Source organism: Dermacentor andersoni, chromosome 10 (assembly GCF_023375885.2).
Source record: "Dermacentor andersoni chromosome 10, qqDerAnde1_hic_scaffold, whole genome shotgun sequence".
Lineage (NCBI taxonomy): Eukaryota > Metazoa > Arthropoda > Arachnida > Ixodida > Ixodidae > Dermacentor > Dermacentor andersoni.
The window spans coordinates 68,970,771-68,986,616 of NC_092823.1; the positions used below are offsets into that span (position 1 = coordinate 68,970,771).

At 43.8% G+C, this 15,846-nt stretch overlaps 1 protein-coding gene across 4 annotated transcripts in view; it reads left to right on the forward strand.

Moving 5' to 3' along the window:
* Aplip1 (JNK-interacting protein Aplip1) overlaps positions 1–14,827 on the forward strand; it is a 68,595-nt gene extending 53,768 nt beyond the window's left edge. For 3 of the 4 annotated variants that reach the window (XM_055062442.2, XM_055062443.2, XM_055062445.2), the window contains 2 exons: positions 979–1,077; positions 2,302–2,521. In XM_055062442.2, the coding sequence (XP_054918417.1) occupies positions 979–1,077; positions 2,302–2,491 (289 nt within the window). In that variant the 3' untranslated portion in view covers positions 2,492–2,521. Of the gene's footprint in view, positions 1–978; positions 1,078–2,301; positions 2,522–7,589 lie in introns of those variants that run through there. The other variant, XM_055062444.1, reaches the window with a different exon arrangement.
* Positions 14,828–15,846: the final 1,019 nt, after the last annotated feature.

Sequence of the window (15,846 nt, forward strand, 5' to 3'; positions counted from 1 at the left end):
GTGTGAAAGGTTTTCCGGCCGCTGGATCCTATGTGAACAAGAAAAGGTGCAATACACACATGATTGAGAGCAGTAGCCACCTGGTGCAGCAGCTTCCCCGCAGTACTTGCCTTCCCGTGTCACATGAAAATGCCGGTGCGCATTCACCTTCCTATTTCGGTACAGGCAGATCTCATCGTGCGTTGTTGCACATCTCTCATTCATAGCTATAGCCACCATCCCTATAGCAGTAAGCATCTTCACCTACCTGTTTCATAGCACATGGGACATAGTGCCATTGGAGGCTTACTGCACACTTGTAGTAGGCGATAAGCTAAACATGCCACTGCTCAATGCTGTAGGCAGCACCAAGTAAGCATCATGTTTCCCTCAGGCAGCACTGTATTCCGGCATCGTTCAGCAGCTCAATTTTGTTTTGACTTCCTGTTGCCGTGTTAAAACCCTATGCAATAGGGAAAACAACAAAATTCGTGGGCATTTCTTGCTGCAACGATTCTTGCCCTGTGGCCGCGTCACAACTTCCCCCAGAATATCTCGTCTCTGGAAGTGCTGACTCGGCCTGAATTTGAGAAGTGCAAATGCAATTGGCGAAGATCCAGAAATGAGAACATGCATCTCAGGCTGCTCAGACCCAACCAGCGCAGTGTGCATCTACATCTTTTGCTGCAACAATTCGCACAAAGCTTGATGTTGCACAGATGTCAACTACAGTTGAGTCTGCCAAATATTTTAGTGGCTTCAGGTTGTACGTGTCCCCGGTTAGTATGTTTTTTTCTCACCTTTTATTTTTCCAAGATGTACGAATGAGGTGCTGTTGAGCAAGTGTAATCTGTACATCAGTTCTTTAATGAGCAGCTAATCTTTTTTTTGCATTTTGCCCCCATTGAAATGTGGCTGCAGTGGCTGGGATCGAACCCACAACCTCCACGGCACCACTTGAGCTGTCCAACAGAGTGTGACACTTCTTCTGACTTTCAGGTATTTCGGATTCATCACAAAGCACCCACTACGAGAACGCTTCGCCTGCCACGTGTTTCAGGCTGAGGGCTCTACACGGGAAGTGGCTGAGGCTGTCGGGTGAGTGCTCTAGAGACTACTTTCTTTTCAGCTTGTCTACAAAGGCCTTGTACTAGAGGTTTGTCATGTATTGACGCTTTGGCTATGTATTTCAATAAAAAGTAGCTTGTCAAATAGTAAATACTAATTACTTTTTTTTTGTGAACACAAGAATAGCAAAGGTTTCTCCAATGGTTTCTGCTGGTGGTTGCTGTCAACATAATGTTGTATTCATCTGCATAGAATGATTCGCTGTTCACTGTTTATTGCTCTGCTATGTGAGCTGTGACAACCAGTAAGAGTGCCATACTCTGGCAAATAGAGCTGAGAGAAGTGTTAAAAGGCATAACAAGGGAATTTGGAGGAAAGCCCTGTAGATAAATAACTAAGTGGTGGGAATTTTTTTTTTGTGTTAAAAAAGAAGCATCTTTTTTTTCTAATGATCGTTCACAATAAGATGGCGAGCTGGGTTAGTTGGTTGACATTCATGTTGGAAATTTTCACGTTTGTGTTCGAAAGTGCCGTCCTGTCTACCTTTCTATTTGTCTCCCCGTCTTATGTGCACTTCAGTCAAATTTCGAACATGATTGATCATTTAGTTGATTACATTTTATCAATCAAAAATAATATGTGTTAGGTTACAGGAGCTGGTACCATATTTTCAAAGTGGCACTGCCGATTATGTCCCTTCTTTGTATCATTATTTGGTGTTTTTTCTAAGTTTATATATAGCTGGTCCTCTCAGTAGTTGTGATGTCTCAATTTTTTGAGAGCGCAACATATTAGTTGATTGGGTCAGCTTTTAACGTGGCATGTCTGGAACCTGCTTCAAATACAGCCACTGGTCTTTGAACATGAATCTGTAGACTGTGTAGGTCACACAAAAAATGTGCCTAGAGTATGAACCAGTTGTGCATTCTACTGAAAAAAGAATTTGAGTAGTAGCCATTGGGAGGCAATTCTCAAAATCAAGTAGTAGCTTCCCAGTAGAGCTGCTGGGATCCTTATTGGTTAGCTGTATTTGTAATGATATGTTGGTCAGTGCTAATAATGAATGGTTAGCTCTGTTGGTGAATGTGAGTGCTGTGATGCACACATATCAGGACAGCATTTGGCAGGTAGTCTTCAACCTCGCCATGTTGCGAGGCGAGAGATGTGCTGATGTATTCAGTTTTCCCTGCACCCGTTGTTGCACCAATAAGTGGGCTGTGGCTAACATGTTGCAAAGAGTTGCCTGTACTGCAGGGTGCCTTTTCTGGATATTGTGTTGACGTGTCACTGCACCAGGACAGCACATTATATTCTATGGAGGGATGCTGTGTGTGGTGCCAGGAGGAAGAGCAGGCTACAAGTGACCGAGACGACCTGCGTACTATATGCTACACATCCGGGACATGACGCCAACATTGGTAGTGTGGCTGGAGTCTCCATATAATCATTATCACAATAAACGGAAGCCATAGCACTCACACCATGCGTACTACTGACCCATGCCCAGGCACTTCATGATAGTGCCTTAAAGCAGTGGTGGTCCAATTGTGCCATTTTGCTACAATTCGACTTTCCTGCTCCTGGCTGAGCCCACTGAAGCGCCATTTGCACATACTGCACAAAAGTGCGGTATTTTTGTTTTCGCGGCATTGCAATGCATTCAGTAGGGTTATGCAACTGCAGCCAATGACCGATTTTCCGGTTGCTCAACTTTTCAGACATTCCGATAATTCACACGCCCTCGTGGCACCGCCATGGTACCTCATAAAGTCAGTGTATAAGAACGTCTGAAATTTCGGACACAAAAACACTTTGCCGTTCGATTGCCGTTCGAGACTGGTGGAGGTGCTGGGTAAATTCGTCAACGTCGGTAGGTATGTCGTCAAACTTGTGCAGCAGCATGGCATCCATCATTGTCGTGGCTTCGAGACCGTGGACCAAGCTGAACAGTGTCGTTCCAGTTTCTTGTTGAGCGGTATTGTAGGCGAAGGTAACGTAACGCAAAATCTGATCCCAGTTCTTATGCTCTATGTTGACATACATGCAAAGCATGTCTGCGAGGGTCTTATTAAGATGCTCGGTTAGTCTGTTCGTCTGGGAATGATATGCGGTTGTTTTCTCGGTGGCTTGTACCACTGAGTTTGTGAACCGAGTCAAGGAGTTTGGCAGTGAAGGCAGTTCCCCTGTCTGTGATGACGACTTTTGGGGTGCCGTGCCTAAGGACAGTGTGTTCGATGAAAAAATGAGCTGCTTCGGCTGCTGTGCCCCGCTGGGTAGCTTTCATCCCCGCGTAATGCTTCAGGTAATTGGTGGCAACAATGATCGATCTGTTGCCAGCTGTAAAAGTTGGAAATGGGCCCAGCAAATCCATTCCAACTTGGGCGAATGGCTGGCCTGGTACCTCGACCGGATGTAAGAGACCTGCAGGCTTACGGGGAGGTGCTTTGTGTCTTTGGGAGGCGGCATATGTTTGCCTGTGATGTCTTACAGCAGTGGATAACTTTGGCCAGTAGTACTTGTGTCAGAGTTGGGACAATGTTCTCGTGTAGCCGATGACCTGCGGTGATTTCATTGTGGCATGCTTTTAGTATTTCTGTGCGAAGTGATGCCGGTACGACAAGCAGGTATGTGCTGCCATTCGCAGAAAAGTTCTTAGAGAGAACATCGTTCCGAAGACAAAATGACAGCAGTTCCCTGGTATAAGGTTGCAGAATGTCTTTACTTTGGCCTTCCAAGAAATTAATTAGTGGGAGCAACTCTGGGTCGTGGTGCTGCTCTTGTGAAAAGGTTACGGCGTTGATGACGCCCAAAAATTCAGCGTCCACGTCATCGGTACCTGCGGACTCGACGGGTGACTGCAAGAGGCAGTCTGCATCGGTGTGCCTCTTCCATGATTTGTAAATTATGGTCATGTCAAACTCCTGTAGCCTAAGACTCCAGCGCGCCAGACGGCCAAATGGATCTTTCAGGTTAGTCAGCCAACAAAGAGAATGATGATCGCTGACAACCTTAAATGAACGGCCGTACAAATAAGGGCGAAATTTGATAACCTCCCACACCACGACAAGGCATTCCTTCTCAGTAGTTGAGTAGTTTTCCTCTGTATGAGAGAGAGTTCAGCTAGCCCAGGCAATTTCTTTTTCAGAGCCATCTTACCACTGCACCAGTACGGCACCCAGACCGACATTGCTCGCATCAGTATGAAGTGCTGTAGGAGCATGCTGGTCGAAGCGTGCAAGAACAGGAGCCGTTTGCAGGCGTTGGCGTAGTTCGCTAAATGCTACTTGCTCATTTTCTCCCCACAAAAAGGGAACATCGGCTCGTGTCAGACGTGTTAACAGCGCAGCAATACATGAAAAGTTCGCAATAAAGCGTTGGCAATAGGCGCACAGCCCCAAGAGGCGCCTCACTGCCTTCTTATCCGACAGTGTGGAGAAATTTGCCACAGTGTCTAGTTTGTCTGAATCAGGTCGTACACCCTCGTGGCTGACGACGTGGCCGAGGAAGCACAGTTCACTGAAACCAAAATGACATTTCTCGGGTTTTAACGTCAGGCCAGCCTAGCATATACCTTGGGAGAACAGTGAGTGATCGGTTTAGGTGCTCCTCAAATGTAGCTGAGAACACTATGACGTCGTCTAGATAGACTAAGCATGTTTGCCACTTCAGACCTGACATTATGGTGTCCATTAGATGCTGAAAAGTGGCAGGTGCTGAGCACAAACCGAAAGGAAGGACTTTAAATTTGTAAAGATCGTTGGGGGTCACGAAGGCAGTTTTCTCACGATCTCTCTCGTCAACCTCGATCTGCCAATACCCGCTTCGTAGGTCTATTGAAGAAAAAAAAATGCGCATGCCACAGCCTACCCTGCAAATCGTCGATGTGTGGCAGCGGGTAGACGTCTTTCTTCTTGACCTGGTTTAATTTGCAGTAATTCATGCAAAATGGCAAAGTACCCTCTTTCTTTTGGACTAATTCCACATGTGATGCCCAAGGACTTTTCGAAGCCTGTATCACACCATCCTCGAGCATCTTCTTAACTTGTTTTTTAATCTCTTCACGTTCCTTTGGAGCTACACGGTAGGGATTTTGTCGAATCGGCCATGTAGTGTCATCTGTGATGATGCGGTGCCTGGTCAGTGGTGTTTGTTTGACCTTTGACGTAGTCGAAAAACAATGTTTTGAACAGGTATATCAGCTGAAACAGGTGCTGCCGCTCCGAAGGCGACAGGGTGGAGCTGACGTCGACAGACAAAGGTGGCGAGGGGGGGCACGGTCGTTTCTTGTAGAGCGAAACAATCTTTTACTTAGGTGATGTCGTCGCAGTACGCATTTGCGGTACCCTTCTTAATGTGACGCCGTTCGTTGCTGAAGTTCATGAGAAGGACTTCCACACGCCCATGAGTCATGTCGAGTACGCCTCTAGCAATGGAAACACCTTGCATGAGCAAGAGTGCAACAATTTACTCTACGATTACATCCCCGTGGTAGGGCTTCTTGCAGGATACAGACACAAGACGGCAGGATCGCCACTAAACGGTCACATCACCGGCGATTCACAAACGCTCATGTTCCCCATCATTCATCGTGTTGCCACGTGGTCTGACAGAAAATGTCACCACACGTTCTGGAATGTTTATGACTGCGCTGTGATCTCGCAGAAAATCCATTCCCAAGATGAGGTCTTTGCAGCAGTCAAGGAGAATGACGAAAGTTGCAACGGAGTTGGAATCACCGATGTGAATTCGGGCGGTGCATGTTCCTGTTAGTGCCATTAGCTGACCCCCGGCCCTTCTTATGTGGGGCGGTTATGTGGTGTGTTGCTTGAATAGACGAATTAAAGCTTAGAGAAATAATAAAACACACAAACCGAATGCCTGCATGTTTTTGTTTTACTTCTCACCGCAGTAAGAGAGGTGCACTTCCATTTCATCTGCTTGTTCCCACTTCGTGCAATCGCCCGCACAGACACCGAAAGCGCGGGATTATGCTCTGTGATCCGCTTGTGTGTCTGCCTCAGTATTCATGTAGCACTGACTTGCACAGCCAGTCATGTGTCCTCGGACACAGTGCGCTAAATCGTGCGTGGCGCGAAACGAGACAACCACAACAGCTCGCGTGCGACACAAGTGCGCAGCATCACAAAAAAGAAAAAGAAAAAAAACACCAAGGAGAAAAACAATGAAAGCGGGGCCCTTGTTGTAAGTGTTACGCAATCCTCAAGGTGCGGTGTGGGAGAACTCAGGAAAGCTATTTCGCTTGCGGAGGCTAGATGGGGCGAGTGGGGAGAGTGTCTTGCTTGGCCGTGGAGCTCACCTCCTGAAATCATGGGTTGGCGGCACTAAAATATTTCTATCTCGGCTATTTATGAGCCGATCTGAATTTTTTTTTTTTTGCGGCAGAACGCTCCCTAGAGGACATATAACAACTTCAAGCATATCCGTAATTTGTTATGGGGCCTGGTGAGGGGCCTTTTAAGGGCACAAAATACATGCATTCATTTTTTCGAACTGCCCTATTTTTCTGACATTTCCGCGGCCCCTAGGGAGTTGGAGAAATTGAATGTTGACTTTACAACTGACCAAGGGGATGCTTCAAATAGTCTGCGGGGCGAATGCGTGGCAGAGGGAAAACGAGAACAGAAAGGACCTACGCATTGAAGAATTAACGGGAATGGAAGCGCGCCGCTGCTTCTTTGAAGGAGCCTGAGCTCACACGAAAAAAATAGTGTTGGATGATGCCGAGATGCAAGGTGCCCCTTGTGCAAACAAAATAAACTCTTTAAAGCAATGAAACGCAACACTGAGGCGTTGTGAGCTGGCTGAGAGTATGTGAGAACAGTTTAGGTTTACTTAAAGGCTGTTGTGAGAGAGAATATTACTTGCGAGAAACTTCTGGCCTCATACGAATGAGCTTCCTATCAATTGATAGAAATAGCTCATATAGAAAATATTTTCTTTTACATGCATCTCCTCTCCTTTTTATTCGTATTTTAGAATGTTCAGGCAACAGATTTTACTTTTTTTTTCGAAGATGTTTTATTTGCTATGCATTTCACTAACCCCTCCCTTCTGTTTTCTTTACACTACTCCTTACTATTAAAACTGGATTAAGTAGTTCTTCTTTGTTTTTAAGATACTAGAGAGTGACAGCATCGGGTGACATAGTGTCAGCCCGTCTTGAAATAAGGTCTTTGTCACTCAGGGAATCTTGTGAAGCCACTCAGGGAAAACCTGGAAAACTCTGGGAACTTGAAAATGTCAACTTGGTAGACACGCTGAAAGCCATGCTGCAATGAGCACATTTTGAACTGGTCTGTTAAATGATGTGTCAGAAGCTGCTGTCTCAAGGAACCGAGGTTTCAAACTAATTATGCAGACGACAGCAGTGTATAACAGCGGGAATAAGGAAGTGAGACACAAGATTTTCGTGACTATTCCTTTCTTTCTGTGCACCTAACAGGCTACATGTGTAACCATGTATAGCCTAATGGGACTAAATGGTTGTCTGATATTTACACTTTCTGCCTTTTTGGATGCAGGCGAGCGTTTCGAAAATTCTACCAAAAGTTCATCGAGATGGCCTACCCTGTTGAAGATATTTACATAGAATGAATGTGGAGTGGCGAGAGAGAGCCAGCAGTCATGGGATTGCCTCCACCCTTCCGTTTGGAGAGTGTTACACGCACCGACTTTCGGCTGCACATTTTTGTGTGTGATGTGCAGGTGCAGTGAAATGTTTGTGCATTTCTTTTTGTGTTCAGCACCTGGTTTGCTGTTCTTTATTTACACGGCGACGCTGTTGCCTTGATCGCTTAAAGAAGGAATATCAAATCGCAGAGGTATAGACCACCTTACATTAAGTGCAAAATGCAATGCAAAGGCACAGCAAGGAAAACACGTGCTAACTTTCATTCGGCTGCGTGCTAGATGTGCAGTATGGTCCACTTTTTAATGGAACACCTGGCTCGTAATGGAGCCATTGTGATGATGCGGTTATTGTGTCTATGGCTTGCTGTCATAAGCTTTAGTACATGATGGAGCTTACCTTTACTTTCTCTGCGTTAATTTTATGTACTAAAGCATTCGAGTCCCATGTTGCTCTCAGTGTACCTGCAAAATGCCCCTTCCATAGTCATTTGGGCTGCAGCATCGTCACATAATATATAAATAAATGAACAAATAGCTGCAGCACTTCTTTAAGGAGGAAAGGTGGCTGATACAATGCGGTTGGAGACATCTACATGCAGAAAGTTATTTGCAGGCCTTTGTGCCATGACTTGCATAATCGATTTCAGGCTGGGTGTTCCCTTTAAGAGTTGACCGTACTGTATACTTCTGAATAACTTTGGAATGAACATGGAATCTGTTCTTTAATCAACAGCTGGTTGTTGAGAAGTCGTTTCCAATTGAGCGAACTTGTTTTTTATGCTCGCACCTGCCGCTCTAGTTAGTGCCCCAGTTGAAAGCAGCATTTTTTGAAGAGATGCGTTCGAAATATGGCCTCCTGTTTTATTGAAATGTAGGCATTCAGGGGTGGGTATCAAAAGAAAGGAAATGGCACATGCTCAGAGAGCTCGCCATTGCTTTGCCCCGGCTGCTCCATTTTCAAAAATGCATCCAAAAGGATGCATTTTCGGATGCATATACTATACCACGTTCTTTTTTTTAAATTTTTAACCTTTCTGTTGTTTTTACTTATTTATAGTTACCCAAGAAAACTCTTGGTATTTGTGCAAAACAAGTGTTGGTTAGTAACACAGCCGCAGAAACTGCATGTCAAAAGGCCATTTTCAAAAGGGATGCTACGAAAGGCTAGATTGAAAAGCTGTATCAGTAAATACCCAACTCTGCGATAGCACAGCAGTCATTGTTATCTTTAGACAAGGTATATTTCCTTTAGGCCAGAAAAGATGCACACACGAAAGATGGGTAGCAATGCCACCCTTTTATGTCCCCGTACCAGCTTGAATGATGTCATGCAGTATGACATCTTCTTTGGTGTGGTTAATTTGTTATCAGTAAAAATGAACTGTGCATTCTGAAAGAACCACAGATTTACTAGCAAGTCTGGAGACGTTTCCATTCGTGAAAGTGGCTTCGATATGATAAAACGCTTTTATAAATCTGTGCTGCCACATTAATGTACCGACGTGGAGGTATTAGCGTGAAATTAAAAAGAAATTTTAAATTTAGCTATTGTTCTTATTAGTAACAACCAAGCTTTCTTGACCAACTTAAAGACAGTAGAGCTTTCAAAGAATACTTCAGCAGTTTAAAGTCATATTGAGTTGCTCTGTAGCATTCCTTAACGTTACCACAAAATCCGTTAGAATTTTGGATGCACGTCGAAGAGTGATGTAATTGTATTGGGTGCCATGGGATAACTAGCACCTCGGTATTCTTTTCCTTTTCTTTTCCCCTTACAAGTGGATAGAGTTGGCTGTTGCATAGTGTGTTCTGAGAAAATTGAGCCTCGAAGAAAGAAAGAAACTGAAAAAGACCACATTGTTTTCTTCAGTCAATGTTGACTGTGCTCAAGAGTCAAATAAGCTGTCCATCAAACTTTACCTGGAAACGTTGAATGCAGTGTTGGTTTTCCTACGGTGACTGTCATTTCAATTTTGTTTTGAAATGGGCAGGTTCGATTTATGTCTGACATGTATGAGAAGTGCTTCACAATTGTTGGCACGGAATGAGTGAGCGGGGGTGCGTCTTTTGGGCATGGAAGTGCTGTTGATGCCCAGTGTGGGACGTCATAGGAGGATTGTTGGTGCACTGTGTTCAGTATTCATTGTATTCTGTAGCATGCCATGGTGGAATCCTCCATTTTTATTTCTGTGTTTGTTTGGAGTGAGCGAGATGCCAAGGGGGCACAATGTTCTCAGCCCCCTTGACTTTTGCTTTCGTGTCTTTATGAAATTTTTCGTCCACATATTCATACTTGACGTGTTATCTTGACCACTGGAACAGTACCCATGACTGAATATAGTCAGCGTACTTCAGCAACACTACTTAATAATTACCGAGCTGTGATTCCGTTAGGCACTTATGGCGTCCATTTATAGGCACCTCATTGGTGAGGTCAATACTCAAGCCGTTTGTTGACCCGTTGCCGATTTGTTGCAGGGACTTGGTAGTTATGGGGTCTTGCTAGTTGTACGCACAAAATTACAGAGTCCAAGATTGAATTTCGGCCATGCCAGCATTCTTCTTCACGTTGCAGGCTGGAGTTAAAAGACACACTTTTTGCATCTGCTTCATGATGATCAAAGGTGTGTGCCCGCCCTGTCCCTGCTATTACACAATATTGATCATAGTCCACTGTATGCTTGGGATGTTAAAGGGAAATTGAAGGAAAATACTGAGATGAATTTTATCTGTAGATTATTCGTCCAGAAGTCTGTCATTGTTTTCTGCGTGCCATCATATGACTGTTGCAGAAAAAATTGCCACCCAAGGTCCCGCTGCTGCAACTCAACTTCAGTTGCTCATACCAAAATGAATCAGTTAACGTAATCCCCACGTGACCTTCCTCTTTGCCAACCTTCGTGAATCAACCAGTGCTGAAGTTGCACGATTGGTACCATAATCCACAATAGTTGGCGCCACTCCTACTTTTCGTTTCCATCATTGTTTTTTCGCTGACATAAGCTCTGTTGTTACTATGAATGACGAACTCGTTATTGCAGAACCTAATCATTTAATCTAGCTCGACTTAATATTTTGCTTTAGTGCCCTTTAAAGCTGATAACTTATTATCATTCCACATGTCCAGGATCAGGAGGAGCATTACACAAGTGCAGCGACTACTTTGACCTAGAGACAGCACTTCCAGAAAGAGGGCCAGTACTCGAAAACGGACTGATGCCTTTAGTGCATAGGTGTTACTCAGTGCAGTTTGCCACCTTTGCAGACTATTGGAGGTCTCCTGCTAACCTACTTGAGGGAAACGGCACAGCAATCGAGCTAGGGAAAATTTTTATCCAACGTTTTGTGCATTTGGTTCTCTCTGCGTGCCACATCAGAGAAACACCTTTGTTTGCCTCTGCAGTTATTCAGAATTGCAGATAGCTTTTGCTGCCGTGAACTGTAAACTGAAGCGCATTAGCTTAGTTTAATTGGCAGCTGTGTTTCCCACTCTTCTTTACTAGCTGTATCTTTATCATGTGCATCTTCGTGCACTTGTTGAGGCATTTCTCTTGGTTGTTGCCTGTGGTGAAACATGAGGTACTGTGTGGTGCTTGGTAAAGTGGATGCCCAATTATTATGTTGGTACCAATTACAGCGCAGTTAAGTCATGAATTCATGCAGGCCTCTTATTGCATTTACGCCTATGTGTCCTATCAGCCATTGTATTTTTCGATTTGATTAACAAGTGTTATGGATTTATTGACTATTACCATCTAGGTGTCCCCTTTAAGAGTACTGTACATTGTATGTCTTTTTTTGCGTGGCATTTTATCTTGTTCTGCGGGTGTTTTTTAGTACGGTCACAAAGGCAGCTACATCCTCAATTGCTGTGCAATCCACATGGGCATTAGCTTTTTTCACTACACTTTATTTATTTTGCTACATTTGTATTTAGCGGCAGGCTCTTGAATGGACACTTAAGGCAAAATAGCATCAATTTGTGCACTTAGTTATTCGTCCAGAAACGTCGGAACATTTATCTTATGACAACTTTGTTGATGACTAGATCACCTTGTTGCTGAGAAAGTCATGCCTTAAGGAGCTGTGCAATTTCTTAAAGTTTAAGCCATCTTTAGTAAAAGCACTATTACACTGGTCATTTCAGAGATCATGCTGTGCTGCATGCCTATGCCTGCTTTCAGCCAGTGGACCATGCAGAGGTGTCGCCACATTCCCTTTTAAAAGTTCTGATGAAGCAGTGGGAAGAGGCATTCTCCTTTTCTTTGAAAATCAACAATATTGACCAAACTTCTTTTGCTTTCGTGTTAAAATGGAACATGGTGTGTCTCGCCACAGTGCCTCAGTGGCCATGATATCCTGCTGCAGGCCACAGAAATGTATTCCTTACAAATGTGCTGCTGCAGCAAACACAGAAATGTACTCTGGCTACTCCAGAGGCAGTGTGAAATTTGTATTTCAACCCAGCCTAGTTAATGGGGTTGCATCGAGCAGATTTTCATAGTGCACATCGGATTGTCGTGGCTTCTCCTCGGTTCTTTCTCCGCAAGGTGGACAATACCTGATAGCAGTGGATATGCTAGGGCACAAACGTCATTGCATTGCCATAACACCTAATTCTGGTTCTATTGGTGCTCCTTCCCCGGTTTTGGCCTTTTACAGTGAGGCTACCGAGCATCCAGAGTAAAAATGAGCCTTTAGTTTAAAACAGCTTCATTTTGAACTGTTTCATACACGAACAATTGAAACCATATCGAACTCTGTTCGGTAGTCTGTGGTACGTTTATATTGTGTGCTTACAGCACAGTAGCTGAGTTGGTGTTGTATGGAAGGTCGACAAGCATCACCGGCATGTGCGTTTGTGTCATGCTTGCTCTTATGTGGTGCTGGTACCAGTACACAGTGGCTGGTACTGGCCTTCTGGGTTAAGTGTCGCCATGTGCTTTAACCGGTACCAGTACTGTGGAATGGCAGGCCTGATTGAGTGACACCCACAGGGTGTTGCATGGTACTTGTACATGACAGCAGGTACCAGTGCTTTGTGGCATAAGTTTCACTGAGTAATAGGACTAGTACCAGAGTCACAGAAGTGCACGCCTGATTCTGTGACATCGGGCCAGCACTTAATTAGTCTCTCAATACCACTGCATGCTGCAGATTTGTGGACGTTTGGTTTGTGGGGGATGGGGCAGATATTTAGCATCTCCGCAGCAGAACCTCTTGTATAAAATGTAATCAAGGCATGAAGAAACATTGAGGTGACACTAGTGAAGAAGGCAGACTGAATCCAGAGAAGGCACAGTGGCGACTCATTACGAAGCCTACTAAATGTCTGTTTCTGCGACCCGATGTCTTGGCTAACATGAACGGTTCAGATGAATCATGATGTTTAAAGTATGGGGCAAGAGTAATTTTAGGACATGGATTGTTCTAGAACACACATGCATCTCGACAGTGATGAATTGGGCTAGTTCTACATTCTTATTGCACTACATACGCACTAACTAGGACAAAATGAACACTAATGGAACTAATTAATTAGGTTTTGGTCATGAAGATTTGTATGCGTGTGCGGTTTACTCTCTCTGGATATTCAGTGGTACCTTTGCCTTCACAAGAGCCGCAATCAGTGCTTGCTTTAGGCTTGTTCAGCACATGCTAACTGATACTCTATTGCTGTGACCCACAGTAAACATGACAGCCATAGAGGCAGTCTGCGTGGTGGACATGCAAGCAGAATTTCCATCCAGTATGAGGACTATCACAGTCAGCCTGCACCCACCTCGAGTGCACGGTGTATGGACGTTGTGTTACCGCCAAATGCGCTGCGCTTTCTTATTGCCTTGGGCAAGCGGGACTTGAATGTTGTTGAGAGCGCTTTTTAGATGAGAAAGTTTTGTATATTTGCGCCCATTTTGTGAAACTAGTCTAGTTGTTCCGCTTGTTCACTTTTTTAGCTCATCATACGAAACTTTTTTGGCTACTTACAGGAATGGAATAGCGCTTTTTTTAATGAGCACTCCCCATCATGTTGCATTTTTTGTAGAGTGGATTTTAAAAGATACACATTGTGCAAAGGAGCATAGTGTGTAGGCTATGGAAATGTTTTATTTTATTGTCTTGTGCATTTTCAACCCCCTTGCTCATTTTTGCTGCTGCAGAAGCTGTGCTGTTTGGCATTGTCATATGCATGCGATTGTGTTTGTCTTTGCAAGTTTTACTTAATGATGTTTTTGTTGCCACTTTATGCAAGTGGCGTGCTGTTTTTACAACCTGTAAATACAATTCAAGAAAGCAGCATTCTCATAGTCTGCTTTCCTGTTTCCTAACCCACCGTATATTTAGTGCAGGCCATGTTCATTGTACTGTGCATGTTGCTTTGAAAATAGTTTCTGTTTTTGTGACTACATGCAGCCACCAAAATGTTTTTTTCTTCTGTTTGGCTACAGCCTTTCTGACAAATGTCTTGTACAAAGCACTATCTGTAAAGCTGTTAGCCATAGCACGTATGCCTTGTAGGTGACTTGATAAACTAGGTGACCTCAGATAATAGATGGTGAGTGTTGAAAGTATGATTGTAAAAAAAAAAACTAATTTTTTTGTCATTTGAACGTGGAAGCTATTGTGCTTCTGATTTCATGTTTTGCCAAAGCTCTCAATTTGTTTTTCTGTATCGAATGAAAAAAAGAAACGGGAAATATGCTGTTGTATGATGTTTTTGAGAACATATTCCTTGTTTGATGATTGCTGCTTTGCCAGCACTTTGAATGCTCAGTGTGTACTCAACTTGTGCCACAAATTTGTACAGATATGTTGCACAGTGTAACACTTTTGTAAATTTAGTAAGCATGTTCTTTTATTGTATTGAAGCTTCTATTCACAGCTGCTTTTGTTTTATTGTTTTTTTAGTGACAGATTTGGTTTATTGCACCCACAATATTTTATTGACAGCTGAGTGTGTTACTCAGCTATGCGAGGATTTGCTCAGAAACCTCTGTGCTCCCCCCACTCCTTTCTTTTCTCCTGATCGCTATATGGAAAGACAAATGTGTTCATGTATATCTACATGTATTTACAAAAATGCCATGTAGAGCTTATTTGAATGAAATGAATGATGCCTGGTGCGAAATGTTCACTTGTGTCATTTGTGTGTCGGCCAGTGTGAATCTGCAGTCTGAATTGAATGCAAGGAAGCAATGACATGCAGCTTTCCTAGATAAATATACAGTTTTCGAGATTCCTGATGGACGCAGCCCACAGATTCCGGGCTTATAAAGGGCACCATGCCTGAAAGACTTGTAGCATGATTTGTGCTTAGTTGTGACAACTGTCATGGCAGGATGGAGCTTGAGGCAATATCTTAAGACACCTATGTTTTAATGCCTTAACCCGAAAAGTGTTATTTCATTATGTGGTAATTCTTAGGAAAAGTACTGACATGACATCTTATTTAGTTAAATGGAGGTACTTGGCCTCGAAACCCTAAAAATACTTTGAAGGCTCAAGAACGCCCTAAGTAATTTAATCTAATAGCTTTTCTATGAACCCCTTTCAGTGTTATTTCTCGGGAGATGTGTGTGGGATGATTCAGCAGGTGGTCACGTTCGCACAGAACATTGTGACATTTGGCATTCGCTCAGGCTTGCTCGGTCATCTGCTGTGCTGCTATTCATTATGTGGCCCGACATACCAACATTGCCGTCTGAAGTTTGGCAGTGTTTTTTCTAGGTTTTGGAGGTCGATGACTTCAGTACTGCATAAAATTAACAGTGGGAAATGTCGGAAACATCATGTCCTTACTCCTTTTAAAAGCCCCATCTCCCCATCGGAAATTATCAGTAATACACTAGTAGTAGCAAAGGGCCATCCAGTGAGTGTTATACCCCAAGAACTTTTAAAAACGTTTGCTAGTTAAAGCACTGGTGCAGGAATGTAAGCACCATCCCTGGGCAGACATCTGCTCTATTTGCTTCAAATATTGCCCACAAGCCACATTGCCCTCCTGCAATATCAGAGCCGAGGGCCCACCTCCTCTGTAGCCCCCCTTTTGTTGCTGTGCGGCTAGGGATGTGCAAATAATAATTGAGATGCCGAAATTAATATTATTTGAAGAGAGCCAGCAGCGAATTGAATACTTTTCGAACAATC